The sequence below is a fragment of the Colletotrichum spaethianum genome, assembly GCF_022836535.1.
Source record: "Colletotrichum spaethianum MAFF 239500 DNA, contig07, whole genome shotgun sequence".
NCBI classification, from domain to species: domain Eukaryota; kingdom Fungi; phylum Ascomycota; class Sordariomycetes; order Glomerellales; family Glomerellaceae; genus Colletotrichum; species Colletotrichum spaethianum.
Genome location: NW_026054777.1, coordinates 667,339 through 686,390, shown reverse-complemented (window position 1 = coordinate 686,390; position 19,052 = coordinate 667,339). Strand labels below are relative to the sequence as shown.

Below are 19,052 nucleotides of genomic sequence, written 5' to 3'. Positions count from 1 at the left end.
AGTGCCCCCCGAATCAACTCACGGCAGCTAGCCAGACGCCCGAGCCGCGACTGGCCATGCCGTGTTCCCAGCCCCTGTCGGCGCTGTGGCAGATGCTCTCTGTTGACACATACTCCGAGGATTGCGCTTTCACGGCCCCTTTACCTGAAAAGAGGTGAGGCAAGCTGAGCTTACAGATAGATGCTGTTAGTGGCAGACTCTGCCACGATTAGTCGCAACCGAGCGCGACCCCGATGCAATGAACGGACCGATCGACGTTCTCGAAGAATGCAGCTTCCTTGATCTCACGCTTCAACATGGCAATGTTGATCAATTCGACATCGGAAACCCAACATGCTCTTCCATCAAGACTGCAGACGGCTGGGCAAGGCATGCTGGTGGCTTTGGAAAAACATCCAACATCATCTCCCGGGTCCTCGCTAACCTCTCGGCACCTGTCTTGGCTCCAATAGCGTCCGCTGGATGGAAATAGAACCAGCGTAACCGTCCTCGGGCACACCATGCCACGCAGCATTCGGACTCTGGGGCCACGGAGAGAAAATCATCGTCGGCATCAGACACTTCACCTGCAGGATGCCGGCGGCCAACAACAACATGACGCAGGCTTTCTTAATTGATTGTTGAGGCAGTGCTGAGGAGCAATATCGACTCCGAGCGGGAAAAGCAACGCAGCCCGGGGCCATCCCAAGCAAGACATGCATCGGATGCCCAGGTTTTGGGGCCGACTAAGGACAAGCTTCTCAGCTAAGCGTCTCTTGTGCAAAAACCCCACCCCCTCTCTTCCGCTGACTGGGATATGCGCGTTCGATCATCAAAATCCAGTCAGTTGGCAACAAGCATCTCCGTAAGCACCCAAACTATCCTAAGACGCGCGCAGATGAGGCCACTGAGGAGAGCAGAACAGCCACTACAGTCACTCGCTGCTGATGCCCCTTTGCCCTGTGAACCAGCCACCTTGGAAGACCTTGGAAGACTTGGTGTCCACGGAAGGAATGATTTGACTTTTGGACGGCTTCTCGGGAAGCCAAACACGTTTTTCTTGTGTGACGAATGATGAGTCCTTATTTCCTACTTCGTCTGATATATTGGTTTTTAGATTCCGCTATCGTCTCGTTGGTAGGTTTGGGTGTTCTTCTGCTTTTGATCATTCCCTCTCGTACGGTAACGAGGAAAGGCGACGGAGCCTGAGGGAACATGGAGAGACAGACACCATACACAACCATGCTCATGGGATCAGTTAGGCGGGAACCAAGACCAGGAGCCCATCTCTAATACAGCACTCTATCCAATGCAAAGCCCCCAGCATTGTCGAGTGTGCAGTACTCTCTAGGTATAGCGGGCACACGCACACAGACAGACAACCTTGACAACCCAGAAGACGGACTGGCACGCTGCAAGCCTCGCTGCAAGCCGTGCCCAAGCCTCTTGGCCCGGCCGCCCGTCCTCGTATCCTGCCCACATGCTGCACTCTCGGGGGACGACGACGTTAGTGGGGGGGGGGGGGGTAGGAGTGCCGTTATCCTGACCAATTTCGCCTCTTTGCTGCTCTGCCGTGCCGCGTGCACACAGCACCACATGCGGCGCAACACACAAGAGGACAATGGTGACTCTGACGGCGGGTGTCCCACGGGGTCATGGCACAGGGAGCCAATATGACTGCTCACTCAGTCGAGCATTACCAGAGAACCAGCCAGACTGCACACTTACTTGCCCAGGGAACGGCGTCCGGCTCTGCGTAGGAACCCACACGCAAACAGGCAATCTGCCTTACCTGTCGTGGCACTCCGTTGCGGGGATCTATTCCCAGTGGTCCCGTCTCCAAGCGCTGGTGTCGGGCCAAAAAGCAGGTGGTGACGGCACTCCCAGACGGTGCTGCCGGAGTGTGAGAAAAGGCGACGGTCCTCGACTCGAGTCGACTCGACCCTCGACCGTCTGCCACCGTTGGCGTCTTCGTTTCAAGTTTCAATCTGCGACTTTGGGCAGCCCCCTTGGCGCTGGAGGGGTTTCGTTTTCACAAGTCGTCGTTTGGGGCGACGGGCCTGAAGACTTGCTGCCCATCGAGGATGATCAGGATTAGAGCAGCAGGAGTAGCATCATCAAGCAGTAAACCAGCCACAAACCCCCTTTGCCCTGCCCGCTTTGAACCGTTAATCGAGGGTTGTCGAACATCCGTCATCGCACACTGTCGACCGCCACTGCATGGGATGTGCTGCAGACTGCTGCACCGTGGAGATCCAAGCATAAAAAGTCCGTCCAAAGAGTCAGACGGGAAGGCGTCGAGAACAGGCCGTTCGCTCCCCGTCCTGTCCTGCACGTTCAGCCGGCCCATCAGTTGCGACACAAACGAGACGAAGAAAAGAAACGCTACCAGAAAGGGGGAAATGGCACGGCCGAGAGGAGGTTCGTCCTGTCAGGGAACCGTGGCACCAGCGGCAAAGGTGCAACGGACGCCGGTGCGCAGGGCGTGCCGTCGCACAACTGGCGGGTACCTGGTTTTCTGTGCGTGTGTGTAACCTGTGTAATCCGGACGTATCCCAGCTTCATCCAAATGCATTTCTGGTGTGGCCCTGGGATGCGTGCCATATGCATGCCCAGGCGCGTGACACCTTGACACTCAGCGTCAAACACACGGTCCTGGGTTCCCAGCGAACGACGGGCGACGACGGGGGGGAAATAATAGGAGACGTCACAGGAGGGAAAGGCGTTGTCGTTCATCGATGGAAGTTGCCGCCCGCTGGGCCAGGTCGCGTGGCAGATAGATGCCCGCAAGGAGCAGCGAATCTCTCCTCGGACACTCAGCACTCAGGACCCCAATGTGAAAACGGTACGGGTCGCCGCCGTTGACCGTTGCTGGAACGAACGATTCGACGGTTAGCAGCGGCCGATCGGATGTCCGCCTCCAACCAAGATGGCTCTCTCCCCTTCCCTTGAGAAGATCATTTCACAAGCCGGTGTGCTCAGTGTCTGGCTGGGCAGCGTCTCCTCTTTCACAAGTCGAGACGCCCGTTCAAGTCACAACTTTTGGGGTGGCATCAGCGATGATGTAGCGGGTGTGTCAAGTTATTCACCGCCTCCCCCTTTTTTCTTCTGTGCACAACTTCACATTTATGAAGGCCCGCGCGGAATTTCGCAGGCGGCATCATACGCCAGCAAGTTTGGCGGTGGTGTGTTGCATTGGTGAAGGATTTAATTGGAAAGTGGATCCGATCACTCCCCGGGCTTGCGATAGCGTGTACCGGAGACGATCTCTCGTGTTATGGATTACGCGAGGCTTCCCGCCACCATCACTAACAGCCACCACGGCTCTCAGACCGTACATGGTACCGCCGCCGCCCGATGTAGCCTACGATCTGCATAGTCAACTGCGCCCCTGACGGTAAATTCTGGTTCCTGGATTCTTAACCAGGAAGACCCCAAACATGGGCCCCTGTCGCACCACCTGCACAGATATCCAATCGACGCCGATGTTGGACACCAGAACGAGGCTCGCCGTCCAATCGAATCCAATCAGACGGAGTCCTCGCCAGGCGCGGCACGCTGCCATTGGCCAGTGGCCGTGTCAAGTTGTCGCTCACTTTGCCCAAAGTCGCCTGAAGCAGTGGGCAGTGGACTCCCTCTCTCTCCTTCGCGCAAGTCTCTATTTCTCACGCAAGCCTTTCTTGCTCGTTTTCCCCTTCTTCGTCCCAGTCTGTTCCCGGGCTTCTCTGCTCCTCGTCTGAAGGCCTTCGGTGGCGCCAGGGAGTCCCCTTGGCTGATACCGGTGCTTGCTGCACCAAAGTGCGCTCCCCAGGGCTTCTCCCAGCACCAGCCTGTCTACTTCTGCCTCCTCGCAGAAGCTGAGTGGTGGACGACACGGACCTTTTCTCGAGTTGAGTAACTGAAAGGCTGCCCTCGTGAACTGGAGAGTTGTGCACATACACACACTCACACCAGATGGCAGGGCGGGAAGTCTTTGCCTCGATGACTTAGCCTAGCCTCATCTAGCTTGCCCTAATTATCCGTCCATTCGCGCTTCGTATCGACTGGTCATGCCCAGCCAAGTAACGTTTTGAGTGCACAAGACAGAGTGAAGGGGGGGGAGACAGACTCAGTCCCGACCGAGAGAGTGAGTGAGTGAGTGAGAGAGGGAAAGAAAAAAAAAAGGGGTGTGCGTTTTCTTGGCCTACACCCTCCCGAGACCCCCGGGATGCCGCAAAGTGGACTCCTAATTTCGCTTTTCCTCCTCATCTCAACCCACTCCGTGCTCGTTTCCCTCTTTTCAACAAAACAAGCCATTCCCTCCAATTCCACCCGCTGTCACTCGTTCATTTCCTCCCCTCCCCCCAAGTCTCTCCCTCTTCCATCGCCTTGTTACTCATCTTCAATCTCGCCAAGGTCTCCTCCTTTCGCCTTGTTCATTCGCCCTCTCCTTCAATGTCATTTACTCGGTGATATCCTCTTTTTTTCTTTTCCTTTCCAGCAAAAGAGAGGAATTTCGAAGGGAAAAAAGCAGAAGAGGCTTCGTCCAAGCCCAACACTTGAGAGAAAAACCAAGAGGCCGTTTGTGCCCATACATTCATTAGGATTCGCCTTGTTTCCCGCACGACTCGACAACTGTCCGACACGCTCGCTCATCAACATCATCACCCAACCGCCGATCGACCGAGTCATCATTCGATCGAGCGACAACTATTAATCGAACGAATTGGATTTTGAGGACGCTGTTTGGACTTCGAAAGCTTGGGAATTCTGGCGACCGACTGAATCGCACGACTTTGCATCGAGCCCCTTCTGATCCGTCGGAACTCGGAACTTCACGACGTGTCACAATCGGTTACTAACTAGCATCGATTCGAGACCGTCTTCCTCTCGACTTTTTATTCACGCACTCTTTATACCCCTCAACGCCATATTCCAAAATGAAGAACTCGGTAGCTGCCCTGGCCTTGGTGGCCTTCGGCTTCGCCTCTGCGCAAACTTCTACCAGCACCGCTCTGGGAGTCCAGGAGCCAAGTACGGCGCCGGCACCAAGCGCCCTCACCGCGCACGGCTGCTACAACCAAAATGCCACGACATGGGAGAAGTACATCCCCTCACAGGGCATCAGCAGTGGATCTTGCAACGACGAATGCAAGACCGTCCAGAAGAAGAACGTCATGGCCCTGAACGGCGAGGATTGTTACTGCGGTGACTCTTACCCGCCAGCAAGCGCCGTCGTCGACGACGCCAAGTGCAACTTCCCCTGCCCGTATTACCCCCAGGAAGCCTGTATGTTGTCCCTAGACTCGGATCTGCCGATTTGAACGAGTACTGACCCAGATTATAGGCGGTGGTGTCGAAGGAGGAATGTACTTCTCTGTGTTCAACACAGGTCTTAAGCTTGTTGTGCCAGACGACAAGGTTGCCACCACTACCACATCAGCTGCCAGCAAAGCCACAACGACATCGAGCGGCGGTGTCGTCGAAACCATCATCGAGACCCCAGTGCAATCATCAGCTCCCACAGAGACCGGGGACTCCAAGAAGAGTGGTGGTGGTGGCACCAACACGGCTGGCATCGCCGCCGGCGTTGTTGTTGGTGTCGTGGTCATTGCCGCCATTGTTGGTGGTGCCTTTTTCTTCGTCCGCCGGAGACGTAACGCCGAGATCGAGGAGGAGCACCGTCGCAACGCCGCCGTGAACGCCTTCATTGGCGGCTCCAAGCCCCCAAGCAGCAGCGGCATGTCCATGAGCGACTCTCGCATGGATCCCACCCTGGCGCACCGACGCATGAGCGACGGCAGCATTGCTGACAACCAAGATTACTCAAGGAAGATTCTCCGAGTAAGTTGAGATGAAGAGTGATGGCATAACCCGAGGCTAATTCGTCCCAAGGTTACCAACGCATGAGCACTGCACTCTCACGTCATGACGACGAACGACTTGGCCTCTGGCCACTAAATCACTTTTTAAACATTCTGGCATTGATGGCGTTTAGGGTGTTTAATCTCCCGACGCTGGCTCACTCGGGAGCGCCTTCCGAAAGCGACCAGTGTCGTCGGATTTCATATGTATTATGGTGTAGGGAACATATCTCGGAATTACGATATGGGTTTGCGTTGGATTCATCTCTTTGTCTATGGGACCTAAAATCCGCCGTCGGCCACGAAATCCCCTATGCCGTCCACTCCTTTTGCGCTACATTTTAGAACAACTTTTGGATATCAATGGGGGGGACCCGTCTCGAGACGGGAAACCTCCCCTCTACCCCCCCAATCGCATCGCCAGCCACATACCACATCACAACACATCTACAAGCACAAAACATCCCGGCCCGCCAACTACCCCCGCTGGGTATCTTCGCTTCTACGCTTCCCTCTCACCGGGGGGGGTTTGGCCGGCCGAGATCTTTTGTTCATCACAAAAACGGCGGCGATTAGGAATAACCCTTTTTTTTTTATAACGACATTTGATGGAAAGAGTTGCGACGGAGTATGGTGGTTACACGCCCTCCCCCATCTTGTGTGTATAGTACATGGCCCCTCATATTATGTGGCACGCGGGGCCTCCCCGGGGGATTCTACAAATGGGCACTGATTCGAAATATTACTCTTGGATATCACAACCTCGCCCTCGGGGAGCCCGTGACGCCCGCGCGAGGGCAACACCTTATTATGCGAGTGTTGGGGCCGGGTGTGGCGCGTTTCAACACCGGTTTAAGGGAGTTGAAACGCTGGAGGCCGCGGTGTTGGATTTTTCTGATAGCGTGTTCGATGTACTTCAAGGAAATCGGCGTAGTAATCGAGCATTCAATGACCTCATAATCTCACTGTTCACGCACCGCATTGACTAGACTCGTGGTGATTTGACAGACGGCCGTGAACATGCAGTAGACACTCCGACAGCCGTGATTAGTGTCGTCCCCCGAGCGCCGCCTCCGAGTCCCCGAGCCACCTAGTCTTCTGCACAGCCAACATCCTGCTTCTCCGGGGAAGCGTGAAGTTCGGGGACAGCCAACGGCGCAGCGTGTCAGGTTGTGTGTGAGGTCACCTGACGTGACACGGCGGGCTGAGCCTTTTTTTCCCTCTCTGTTTCTCTGGGGCAGCTCTCATCCTTACGTATCCGTCCATGATTGGTAGGCCAACCCCCAGCCTCCTAGGTAACCTTAGCAAAAGAAGCCCCGAAGTAACCTTGGTAAACAAGGAAATCTGCCTTGCTGGTGGGTTTCTTTTTTGCCTCCCGGTTCCCCCCTCCTATCTCTCCTCGCAAAAGGCCTCCCAGCACGTGGAGTTCGGGGAGGGTTCGAGATAGAGAAGGGGATTGGCCGGTCGGCCCTCTGGGCTTTCGGCGGCTTTCGCGAGTCCAAGTGGTTTTTAGTGTGGGTGCGCTGGGGAACGTAAATTGGGGAACAGGCGTGTCGTGTTTAGGCCCCTGACGATCATTCCTTTCGGGATTTTCCTCGTTACCTACTGCTTCTCTCGTGCGTGTCTGTTTTTTTTTGCGTGCGAGACGCGGTCGACTGACCAACCAGCCAACCCGACTAGATAGCCAAACCCGCTAGGCCAAACTAGCAAACGACTACCAGTAGCATCGCTCAGAGCAGACGCCCATCCTCGGCGCGATGAGGGGTTCTTGGCTTGGGGTGGCGTCTTTGAGCATATTGCAATCAAGCGATTGGGTTTCTTTCAAAAAGGAGCCTCCGGGTCAGCGAGCGGTGTGTCGGAGACGAGGGAAACACAATTCGAAAGAAGGTTGGAAGCTGTGGAGGGAGGGATGGACCCTGATGACCCCCGCCCATGCTTACCTTGGTCTGACGCCATTTCGTGCCCAAGCCCAGCCTTCGTTGGGCAATGGGATGGCGAAGGCTCGATGGCAGTCTGGCAGGTGGTCGGCAAATGATTCATGGCGTCGAATGAAATCCCATCTGAGCCCTACGCACCGCACTTCTATTCTTCTTCTGAGGCGTGTGTGGATTCAACTGCAACCTTGGGCTGGCCTCGGGAGTTACGGTAGCAGGTGGCTCTGGGCATGACAGCAGGGCTGCGGCCGGTGGAGTCGAGGTGTGGGAAATGTGTCGGTACTTCATGTCATTTTTTCTGGGCCTTGGTTTCTTGTCCGCTCTCGAGAGAATGACATAATACTCTCACTGCAAACTCCGGTACCGGGTTGGCCGTAAAAGTCGCGGACGCTGTTCCAAGTGCTGGGCTTCAAACCGATGATTTTTGGACCCTTGCTTGAGAGGACGACTTGGGGTCTCGAGGGTGCAGTGAAACCCATCTTCATACCGCTAGTCTCTAGAGGCCAGCATGCGGTCGCGGATACGATGCCATCGCGGGCAATAGTTTAATAAAGTGGAATGTCAAGAGAAGATCCGAGTCTGCGCACTAGCGTCCGAACCACTTGAAGAACAAGGCTTTATTTACTGTTTATCTTTCAGAGTGTAAATTTTTTTTTCAAAGACTGAAAAGCATTGTGCGTCCTGTATCCAACGCGGCACAGCTATAGACCAACATGTGTTCCAGTCCCCAAGTCCTCCTTGAGTCGCAGCTTGCAACTACATGTAAGTTCTGGCTCTATTGTCGCTCTCGATCAATAAGCTTGTTTCTATCGGAGCCTCCAAGTTGTCAAGTGCTTATTACCAAGGTCTTAACGACGTCTGCCGAAGTTGTGAAGCCTCTAAAGACTCGGGCTTTGGGCCAGCTGTAGTCCTATGCCTAATCAACGAAGCGACATTGATCAACTGCATCTGGGCCTACTCTATACGGTTAACTACACAGAAAGCTTCCTACTTTTTTTATGATAATACAAAAAGCGAGGAACAAACATGTTATGTTGGCTCCGAATCGTTTTAGCATGTTATGCCACTGAAGCTCGAGAAATCTTTACATTAATTAGTTAGGCCACACCGCTTCCCAAAGTAGGGGCAGGCCACCGCTCAGTTCGCAAGTTATGGCCATCTCAATCAACCAAATGAACGCTGTCTAATTCCAGGCTGAACGTCTTCTACTGCTTTCTTTTTCCCAAGATATTTGACCTGATGGCAGGAAAAAGTGCATCTGCATCTAAGGCTCGCACTCCTACCAAATTTGCCTGGCTGTGGTGTCGACCGAGCTTTTGCTTTTGCAATTGAAGTCTTGCTTCTTTAATTTACATTATTCTCAGAAGGCTTGAAATAGTGGACACAAATCAGAACCCAATTGGTGAACTGGGGTTATCAACGAGTGATTGGATTGCATCTCGCTTGTCGCAGCTGTCAAACTTGTTTCTTAGGTCCTTTGAGCCTTGCCTCCTTCTCCGCCTTCCACAAGGCATCAGACGCATAGAATTCGGCGTCTTCAGATACATCGTCGTGTCGGTGTGATGGCTGCATAATCTCTGGCCGGGAGTTGTCAGACGATTGTTTCTCTATCTCTGAAAGAACGTCCGATGCGTAAAAGATGTCCCCAGGGACATTGAGTTCTTCTACAGGTGGGAGTTTGCCTTGGCTGTCTGTTTGTCCCGGCTGCTGTTTGGTGAGGCGGTGACTCGGCTCACTCGGATGCAGATCATGCTGTGCCGTGTTCCAGCGTTAGCTCGTCTCTTACTGAGCTCTCGTCGACCAGTTGGTTCACAATCTGGGAGTTTAGAGGTCTTACGAACATTTGGGTGAATCCCTGAGTTTCTGAAGAACGAGAGAGCTAGAACGCAGACGATAACAAGAATCAAGAGCGTGCATCCGCCTGATCGTCGGGCCTTGGGTAGATTTGGATATTGGGTTCGATTCTGAAGGAGGGCGTTTTTTTCCATCGCAAATGGCATTTTCCAGATCCCAATATGAGTATGTATTTCAGGTTATCTTTTCGTTTGGCTGACGAACAGTGGTAAACTTGGGCTGAGCTGCTGTCGATGGGTCGCAATCGTTGTTGGGTTATTATCGTCAACAGTATGTGGGTGAAATATAAGTGAAGAAGGCGGTTAAGCCATACGCAGAAAAGGCTGAGCGGGTCATGCCGAGTTGTGCAAGCGCCGAAAGGAGCGCTCAGGATCAATATGGTCAGTTATCTTTTCGCTTGCCTGGTTGTTGTCACCCTGAGGTGGTGTGCATACCCTGGCAAGACCTAGCCTGAAAAGCTTCGTTTAAGCGCCAATGTCGACTCTCATAGGTTGCTCTACAACCTGGAACCAACATGACCATTTAGCATCCTTATCATAGGTCGGATGGCCCTAGTACTTGCATCACTATGTCGGGCCCTTGCCTAAACGAAGGCTCTTTCCGTACTGCAAGTGGGATCATTTCCCTTTCTAGACACCATCGTGGATCCAACAATCAACTGAACCTGGTTATGAATCAAAGCTGAAGCGCCCAACTGCTGTGCCGTAATGGCGTGTGCCTGCCGCCGACAGATGGCGTAGCATTGCAGAACGCCGCGTCTCTTTTCTTGCTGCTTCGCCTTCTTCTGGACTCCAAGACTTCCTTTCCAGCTTCTTGTTCGATTCTTCAGCCATAATCCTTGGTGCGTGATGGCAGCGTCTCCTACTGTAATAACGGCCAACGGCCGCCCGACAGTCTATTCTCCACTACCGACACCATGGCCGCAGAGTCGATCCTGCGCTTCACAAACATATCGTCAGTTGGATGCAGGCACCATACTAGCTTGGGATCCTTATTATGGAATGAACATCGACGACAGTGCGGCGGCGTGCTTCCCACCACAGGTTACGTCGTGGTGGTTCCAGACAGAGGACCAGACGACGAGCGTTGCGTTGGGCCCAACGTTTGCGTGCCCCGAATTGTACACGGCTGCGCAGACGCTACTCGAGGCCGGCGGCGTACAGCACGTGTATTGCTGCCCTTCGTATGTCGCCATCGTTCAATCCACTGTTCTTTCGATCTTGTTGCTAACGCGTTAGGGTAGAGAGTACACGTTCCATGTCGCACAGCCAACCAAGCCAGTATTCCCCTCTCAGTGTCTATCTACGGCAACAGCGGGCCAGACACTGTCCTACGAATCGTTGACAGTTTTGAGTGACACCTTGACGCACAAACCTGCTTCGACCGTGGTGTCATCAGAGAACGTGACTCTCTGGGCCGTTCCCGTCAATGGATTTAACTTTCCTGCGAGCTCGACCAGTGTCAGCAGCCCCGGCATTACCATCCCCCCAGCCACACAAACTGTTACGCAACCGGCCTCAACGAATACTGAAGTGGCCAGAGAGGCTGATAATGAGTCCTCCGGTACGCCTCTCGGGTTGACGGTGGGCGTGTCTGTTGGTGTTGTGCTAGGTGTTTTGGTATTGTGCGGCGGAGTGTTCCTCATGTGGAAGCGAAAGAGGAAAGCAAAGAAATCTGGCTCAGGAGAGCTAGAGGCAGCCTCTGTCCAGTACTGCCAGCCAGAATCATTCGAAGGTCGGAAATTCGAATTGCCAGGGCAGTCTGTTGAAGGACGAAAATACGAGTTATACGGCGATAACATCCACACACGACCAACAGTATACGAACTTCCAGGCAGTCGAGAAAATGGTTAATATCTTTTCTCGGGTGATCAGAGACGAAAAGAAGAGCCTTTAGCGGCCAGAGGACCACCACAGACTAGACACGGTAACTTATGTGAGCATGAGATGTATGTAGAGAAGCAAGCGAATGATATCCCCCAGTCTATGCACATGAATGATACTGTTATACAGAAGCGTAGCTACATCTGGCCAATTATATTTCGTTGAATGCTGCCGTAAATGATGCCCATTGTGATTTAGTTTGAGTTGCAGATGTTCAACATCCAATGATGGATAGTTGCAGCTTTCCAAGAGCTGGGTACTACGGAAGTAGTACGGGCAAGCATTCCAACGACGACATGGTAATTAAGCGGGCTATTTAATGGTACGCCAGCTAGAAATCAATTCCTTTCTTGCCCCTCTTGGTAGATTTTTGGTGGAGCGGCTTGGATCTCCAGTTCAATCATAAACCCAATTTATATCTATATTGAATGATGGTTGAAGAATACCGACAAATCCATAAGTATTTTTCCATCATCACATACTTTATTGAAGCATTAAAAATGGTGAGAGTTACGTAGAGAGCCTTTCACGCGGTACCAGATGCGCAGTTTTCAGTCAACATATTTCCTTCATAAGTTTGGGTTAGACAAATAACATTCCAATATATCATTCGCGTTAAACAAGCTACCCGGTATGACATCAGCTTCACACTGTCTTGGCGGACTCGCTGGGCAATGGCAAAGGTTGTGTAAGATGTACAGCACACTCTTCAATTGTGAGCGCCCCCGAAAACACCAGACTGTGCGTGGCCTGCATTACATACCACAGCAAACAACTCCATTGTATGCATGGCAATAGATCTTTGGGAGCCATGTTCTTTACTAACGCGATATTCTTTCATCTCGTATGCCACTCTTCTTTCCTTAACCTCTTTCTTTGCCTGACATCAAGCAAACGTAACGATATGCACAAAAATATCGAGATACTGGGTACGTCTGCAAAGTCAGGTACGCCCGCAAAGTCAAAACTTGCATTCTACATGCTAACGAAAGCGAAATCAAGTCTAAATTTTCCGAGTAACCCAGTTACTGCGAATAAGTTTTAGAGTCGTAATCAATGCCAACAATCAAGGTCGCTGTCTCCCCCAATCCTATAGCCTACACCATTCCCATCGACATTTTCATCCCCAAAGTGGTTCGTCGCGGGCCATCCCAGGCATGGCTCGAGGCATGGCCTGGGCCTGCGGCGCGGGGGGGACGTCGGACCTCTCAACTACCTCTCTTTTCGGGACGACGACCTTGGGACTCTCTTCAGGCTCGCAGATGTTGGTGTTGGGTTGGGGCTTATTCTTGCAGATGAGGCCACCGCAGCATGGCTTTGTGGTATCAGCGATACTGGTGAAGCAGAGTCCTGCAAGTTGACATCGTCAGCAAAATTCAATGATTGGAGCTGATACATATTCTGGACACTACTAACCTCCGCTGGCGATGCACTGCCTCTTCACCAGACCGGCATCGACACTAATGGCAGACACAGCGCTGATGATGGTAACAAGGGCGGTCAGTGTGAACTTCATTGTGAAGATAATGTGCGTTAGTATATATGTATGTATATACAATCAGTGAGTGTGCGTATGCGCCGCGGTGTGTTGCGTCTGTAGAATCTGGAATGAATGTGTTGGTGAAGAGAGGCAGTTTGTGATTGTTGAATGATGATGGTCTTGGTCCGAGGGTGTTCGGGATTCTGTTATATAGAGGTTGCTTTGATTTCCAATGACTCGGAATTTTATCCAGAGAAGCAATACTGGTCACAAATTAGTTATCAAGGCTGAGGCATGCCCCACTACATCAAATTACGATTACACCCAATCCATTCCGATCATCCGGTACCCCGGGCAGCGCTTTTGGGATGCTTCATCAGATGAGGAGCCAAAACGTATGCGTAAACCAGTTTGAGCTCGTTGTATCAAGTTGCAACAGAATGTCTGCAGGGTCACGCCCGCCTCATGCGGGCCCGAAGTTCGTCGCAACTGTCCGTCCCGTCTCAATGAGGTCTATAGACTTTGGGGTAAATAGCCACCCAAACACGTTGGTTCTTCAGATGGTTGGCGGAATTAGAGTCTATGTTAGGCGATGAGGATTCTAAACTGGAGGCTGCAAGGAGACAGATGTGGTTTCAGAGATGGGCCTGCTTGTCAGAAGCCATCCAATCGGGCTAAGGACGAGATAGAAAGCCGTTATATTTATCCATATTAAGCTGGGCGTCGTCTGGGATAAAGTTGAGACGAAATCCAGGCCACCGGAACGGCCGGACGGATTGGGAGTGCGACAGCCGAAGCTGACAAGGCTGTCGGTTCTGAAGTATTGATGGGATAATGCTCGTCAAGCCACCGGAAACTCCACGTGCAAAACCAATCAGAAGACAGTCTTACCAGAATTGCTGATAGACATATTTACAGGGGCATCCAGCCGTTCCAAGCATTTAGAGTTTTTCTCGCTGTAACGAAACCCATTCAGTGACATGGCTTGGCTTGCCTGGCTTCCTGTGACATAATGCCATATATCAGACGAATCTCTCACTAGTAACACCGGCCACGATTCGTGATATTTCCTAGAATTGCTGTGCGCTTGACTCAAAATACCATGAAAACACCAATAATAACCTATGGTTCTTGGATACTCAACCGAAGTTTCCCTTTCTACTTACTATGTTCACCTACGACTGTGCCCCTTCCGTGCGTCCATGACGGGTGCTTGCGTGGAATCCGTCTGAAGATCACCTCCATATGTTACCTCTATAAATACTCAAAGGCAAGGAAGACTGGTTAACTATCAAGATCGAATAGACAAGGCGCAACATCAATGGATCACTACTTAGAATAGAACACCAATCCTTTAGACAGAGATAACAGTCCGAAATCGCTCAGTGGGTAGTTTGAACTCGGTAGTTGTCCAAAAGGGGGAAAAAAAGGTTTAGAGAAAGTGTGCGCACCCCCCCTGGCTGGCCGCCGAGACTTCGAAGAAGATGAACGAAAGTGCGTCACCATAGCCACTAGCGTTCCAACAGAACCGGCTCCAGGTTTTGAACAAGGCCTACTTTCTTCGCCGGAAAGTACAGCACCAGAGCATTACCGTGAGGTTATGCTGGGTTGTACACCAGTTTGAGTGTGCTACAGACAACGATGGTTGTGAGACTTGTTTTGTGTCGCAAGACCGGTGGGTTGCATATCACCAAAGGACTGCTAGGTTCAGGAAGTTGAATTTGAAACCAAGCTTCTACACTACGGGGTTCTGTCAAGATAAAGTCTCAATTGTGGGAAATGTCGAAGCTGAGAGGGGCAGCTCTAAGAACCGATGAACTGGATCAGTGAATTACTACATCGGCCTTAGGTGGGTCAGAGCGTGGCTATTCGTCCCGTCGGAAAGACTTCCCTTAAAGGGAAAACCACTTGTAAGCAGCAAAACCTTATAAATCCCACCGGCCTGTCACGCTTGACAGCCGTGACAACCTGTGACAAGCTGATGCCGTAGGAAAAATAAACCCCTGTTAGACCATTCTTCATGTCCATAGAATCTCTCGACTAACATGCTCCTCAAGAAGAGATATCTTTGGCTTTGCAACCAATCTCAGCCCAACCAGAATAATTAAGTTGGTACAACATCAAATCAGGTAAAAATGGAAAGAGATCACCAATTCTTTCTGTGCTTGATCAAGCAATAAGACTTGCAGATTACAGCTGGTTAGGGCACCCAAGGAGGGATTGCTGGCAAGCGATGCTAAGCACACCAACGAGCGCAACGGTTGGAATGATGTTTGATATAATTTCTACAGGTAGTTATGCATTGTTTATAACGCTGATATGCCCCCTTCTTTCGTGTAGAGAAGTCTGGTAATTGCAAATGGCAGAAACACCGCCGCCCCAAACTAGCCCAAAACGCCAAACAGCACACGTACAGACTCTCCCTCTCACCCGTTGATGAACCCTATAGAGTACACGTCCTTATCCCTCCCTTCCTTCCCCTCCATCGGTTCATCTGCATCCTCTTCTTCCTTGTCTTGCTCGATCAACATGTCCAAGTCCCGATCCACGGCCGCCGCCTCCTCTGCCGTCTCTTCTGCCTCTGTTGCGTTGAGCAGCGCCTGGAAGTCCGTATGGTGTGGATGGTAGTGGTTGTACGGATCATCGTGGGACGTCGGCGGCGGGCCGATGATTTGTGGGTCAATAGGCTGGAAAGATTCATCTTGTAACATGGGATTGTGGTGCGGATGTCGAGGCAGAGGGGAAGCAGAGGGATCTCGGAGGGTGTGTGACGGCGGTATTGATGCGACTTCAGCGTATGGTGATGATCGTGGCGGGGACAGAGGAGGCAGGTGGTGATGCTGCAGGGCGAGGACGCGGTTTGCGGTGTTGACGTCTGCGGCAGAGGGGGGCGGCGTTGATGTAGAAGTATTCGTAAATGACGGATTCGAAAGTGAAGTATTTGAGATAGAAGTAGAAGTAGAAGTGTTGGCCGGGGAAGAGGCGACGGCAGCAGCCGCAGCCGCCACTGCAGCCGCCCTCCCCCTTGCACCCCCGTTGCCTCCGGGGGCAGGCATCTTGCCGAGCTCCTTGCATTCGGCGCAGTTCCTGATGACATCGCTCACCGTCTCCTTGATACGACTCCAATGGTACTTTTCAGCAATGGTGGCCGTCGTCTTGTTGATGCCACCGTGTTGGGCGACGTGGACCTCGCGGGCTATCTCGTACTGGCGGCGCGGGTCAGGTACGACCTCCTTGTCCTTGAGCATCAGGCGGTCGCCGTCAAGCAGCTTATAGTGGGTGGCGGCGCTCCGGAGCCTGCTTTTCTCGGCGCGGTCAGCCCCGGCGGGATACTTGCCGTATTTGAGGTAGAACTTGATCTTGTCGAAACGCTCTTCACTCACGAGTTCCTCCGATTCGCCGGGTATGAGGTCGCGGCCGTAAATGATGGCGTCAATGAGCTGGCCCGGGTGCGACTTTAGGTTGCCGCAGCCCTTGACGCGGCCGATACGCTTGAAGCCCAGTGCGTCCCAAATCTTGCACGAAGCAACGTTGGTCTCGTAGACGAGATTGAAAACGGAGTAAGTGTAGCCTAGCTTGGGTGCCCAGTCGATGTAGCATTCACCCATCAGACGGCCCACACCACGGTTACGCGAGGCGTCGGTGACGAGGAAGCCCGCGTTGCACACATGGCTGCTGCGGCCGGGGTAGTTGGGCTTGATGTAGAAGCTGCCCAGGCACTCTCGAGACCAGTCCATGTCGTCGGCGAGATCGGTGCGCTCGATGTTGCCGAGCAGCATGATGGCGCCGAAGTTCTGGAACCAGTAGGCGCCAAACTTGTCGGCCGGCATGGGATCCATCATCGGGTACGTATCGCCGCCCTCGATTTCCTTGTTGAGTTGGTCGCTGAGGTAGCGCACGAGGGATTGAGGCACCTCATGTTGCGATGCAAATGGGATAATGGTTGCGATTGTCTGACGATCCCGGAGTGTCACTTGACGCGGGACGATGTCAACCGGCAGCTCAGGCTTGTTCGGGTCCGGAAACGGCGGCGCCCCGGAGACACGGTAAATAGTGGGGCTCGCCGGGTCATCCAGCATGGCCGGCATCTTGCGCTGATTCGACGGAGGATCGGCACCGCAGGGGCCTCCTCAAGTGTAAGCGCCGGGCGAGATGAAGAGGGGTAGCTGCTGCCGTCTGCGCCGAGTTTGGCTCTACCAACTTGGTGTCCGATTAAGAGTTAGTCAACATTTCACATGGTATAGCAAAAACAGAGCAGCAGTCGGCGGGGAGCGCATAAGATTCGCGCGCGCGCACAGTCCCCTTCCGTCTCCGACCTCTTCTTGGTATCTGATATTTTGGGGACGGAGAAGGGGAGTATGCAGGTCTTGATTTGTAAGGAAAGGCTGCAAGTAAGCCTACCGAGTCTGGTCTGACGGTCAAGGTCACCCCCCAACTGGCTAAAGAGAGAGACAACTCTCCGTCGGCCAAAATGCCGAAATGGGTGTCAAACTGCAAATGAAAGCGCCTGGTGGTGGCTTGCGCTGCACTTGGTTATGATCGGAACTGGCACCGCCCTCCGTTTAGCTTTGCGATGACACCACTACACCATGCACGAATGCCTGACCTTGGCGGGGTGTGGGAAAACGGAAGGGAGCTGCTGGTGCTATGCTGTTGCGTGTGCCGTGCTGAAATGTTCGTTGGTGATGGTTTCTAGACATCAGGGAGGGGAAATGCGCAGGTGCGAAGTTTTCAACATGGGCTGGTGGGGGTGGTGTGGTTTAGTTAAGCGTGCTGAGCCACCTTAGCGGCCCACGTGGGCGCTGGCAAGCCTCGTTGTGGCTCGTGAGGGCATGGAAAGTCAGCTCAGACGACAACCTTGCCTGCCTTCCACCAGTACCATTCTTGCTTCTCAAGATAATTCTAAGGAAGAATTTCTGAAACGACACGGCATCCGTCCATTTAAGGGCTTAGTTCCGAAATAGTTGTTCTGTGGGCTTCCGACGGCTGGAGGATCGCCGCTTCTGGGAACCTTCAGGCGTGTGGGTCATGAGCCGTGAGAGCATAAGTAACATCAACCAGAAGCTTCTCGACCAACTAGCATCCTCCCCATTCCCTCCCCGCATCTTTTCTTCCAACATCTGACAGATCAACGCCAAATTATACTGCTATCGCTATCTCCGCAATGGAAGGCCGCCCAAAAGACGTGCATACAAAGCACCTTACAGAGACTGACCGTATACGCATCCGTACCCTATACTTTGATGCGTTCATGCCCCAAAAGGCCATTGCAAAGAAAACCGGCTATACCATTAACCAAGTACGCTACGCAATCCGAGCTGACTCGACTGCTGTCAAGCCACGCCCTGGGCGTCCACGAAGACTGAGCAAGGACGAAGAAAAGCACACATACAAGTAAGTTACTTCTTCTTACCAAGGCCGCCTGTTCTTCCTCTCACTATGTCGAATCTTACCGAGTGCCAATGGGGCTCACTGAAGAAAGTTCTGTAAGTGACTCGAGTACTATATGCTACGGTTACTTTTGTTTACTGTACTTCGACAGCAGCAAAGATGTCTGAACTCGACTGGTGTTACTCCACACTGCTTGTTGGAACACTCGCCCATTGGCACTCGATGAGATATTTCTCAATGTGGAGTACAGAGCCTCACTATGTCTATGAATATATATATACATATATGTATGTACAAGAAACGGCTGACATTTGTTGTAGAGTACCTCGCTCAGATGTAAACGATCCGAGCAAGATAACCTACACATGAGTGACAGCAAGACACCACTATAAGCAGTAGCATATTTAACGCGCCGCAGTGAAGAGCTAGAGCGAAAGTGTACTCCGTAAACGAGGCTGCATATTCTGATGTTTCTTTTTTACCAGTACAGAAGGCCTAGGGATATGTAAGGACTGTGTCTTTATTCCCATATCATCCGTCTTGAGTCTGAAACTACCCCAAGGGCAAAGTCCCTCCCATTTGTCATTGTCGAGACGACACCGATGCTGCTATATATCTCTCGGACGCCCGAGCCCGATGTTGCTCGATAGCTCTAGTACGTTGAGCCCTCTGCTCGATCCCAGGACAT

At 52.5% G+C, this 19,052-nt stretch overlaps 4 protein-coding genes across 4 annotated transcripts; 1 reads left to right on the top strand and 3 right to left on the bottom strand.

The window, feature by feature from the left end:
- Nucleotides 1–13: 13 nt before the first annotated feature.
- Nucleotides 14–373, bottom strand: ColSpa_03617 (uncharacterized protein; the record flags this gene model as incomplete). Its single annotated transcript, XM_049269829.1, has 2 exons — nucleotides 14–83; nucleotides 249–373. 2 exons carry the CDS (start codon nucleotides 371–373, stop codon nucleotides 14–16), a joined length of 195 nt encoding a protein of 64 aa, XP_049125786.1.
- Nucleotides 374–4,898: 4,525 nt separating this feature from the next.
- On the top strand, nucleotides 4,899–5,868 carry ColSpa_03616 (cell wall integrity and stress response component 1; the record flags this gene model as incomplete). Its single annotated transcript, XM_049269828.1, has 3 exons — nucleotides 4,899–5,247; nucleotides 5,306–5,802; nucleotides 5,854–5,868. The coding sequence occupies 3 exons, from the start codon at nucleotides 4,899–4,901 to the stop codon at nucleotides 5,866–5,868; spliced, it is 861 nt and encodes a 286-aa protein (XP_049125785.1).
- Nucleotides 5,869–12,613: 6,745 nt separating this feature from the next.
- On the bottom strand, nucleotides 12,614–13,009 carry ColSpa_03615 (uncharacterized protein; the record flags this gene model as incomplete). The annotated part of the gene is made up of 2 exons (XM_049269827.1): nucleotides 12,614–12,843; nucleotides 12,910–13,009. 2 exons carry the CDS (start codon nucleotides 13,007–13,009, stop codon nucleotides 12,614–12,616), a joined length of 330 nt encoding a protein of 109 aa, XP_049125784.1.
- A 2,390-nt stretch (nucleotides 13,010–15,399) lies between these two features.
- On the bottom strand, nucleotides 15,400–17,061 carry ColSpa_03614 (protein SPT10; the record flags this gene model as incomplete). The annotated part of the gene is made up of 1 exon (XM_049269826.1): nucleotides 15,400–17,061. The coding sequence occupies one exon, from the start codon at nucleotides 17,059–17,061 to the stop codon at nucleotides 15,400–15,402; it is 1,662 nt and encodes a 553-aa protein (XP_049125783.1).
- Between the last annotated feature and the right edge of the window lie 1,991 nt (nucleotides 17,062–19,052).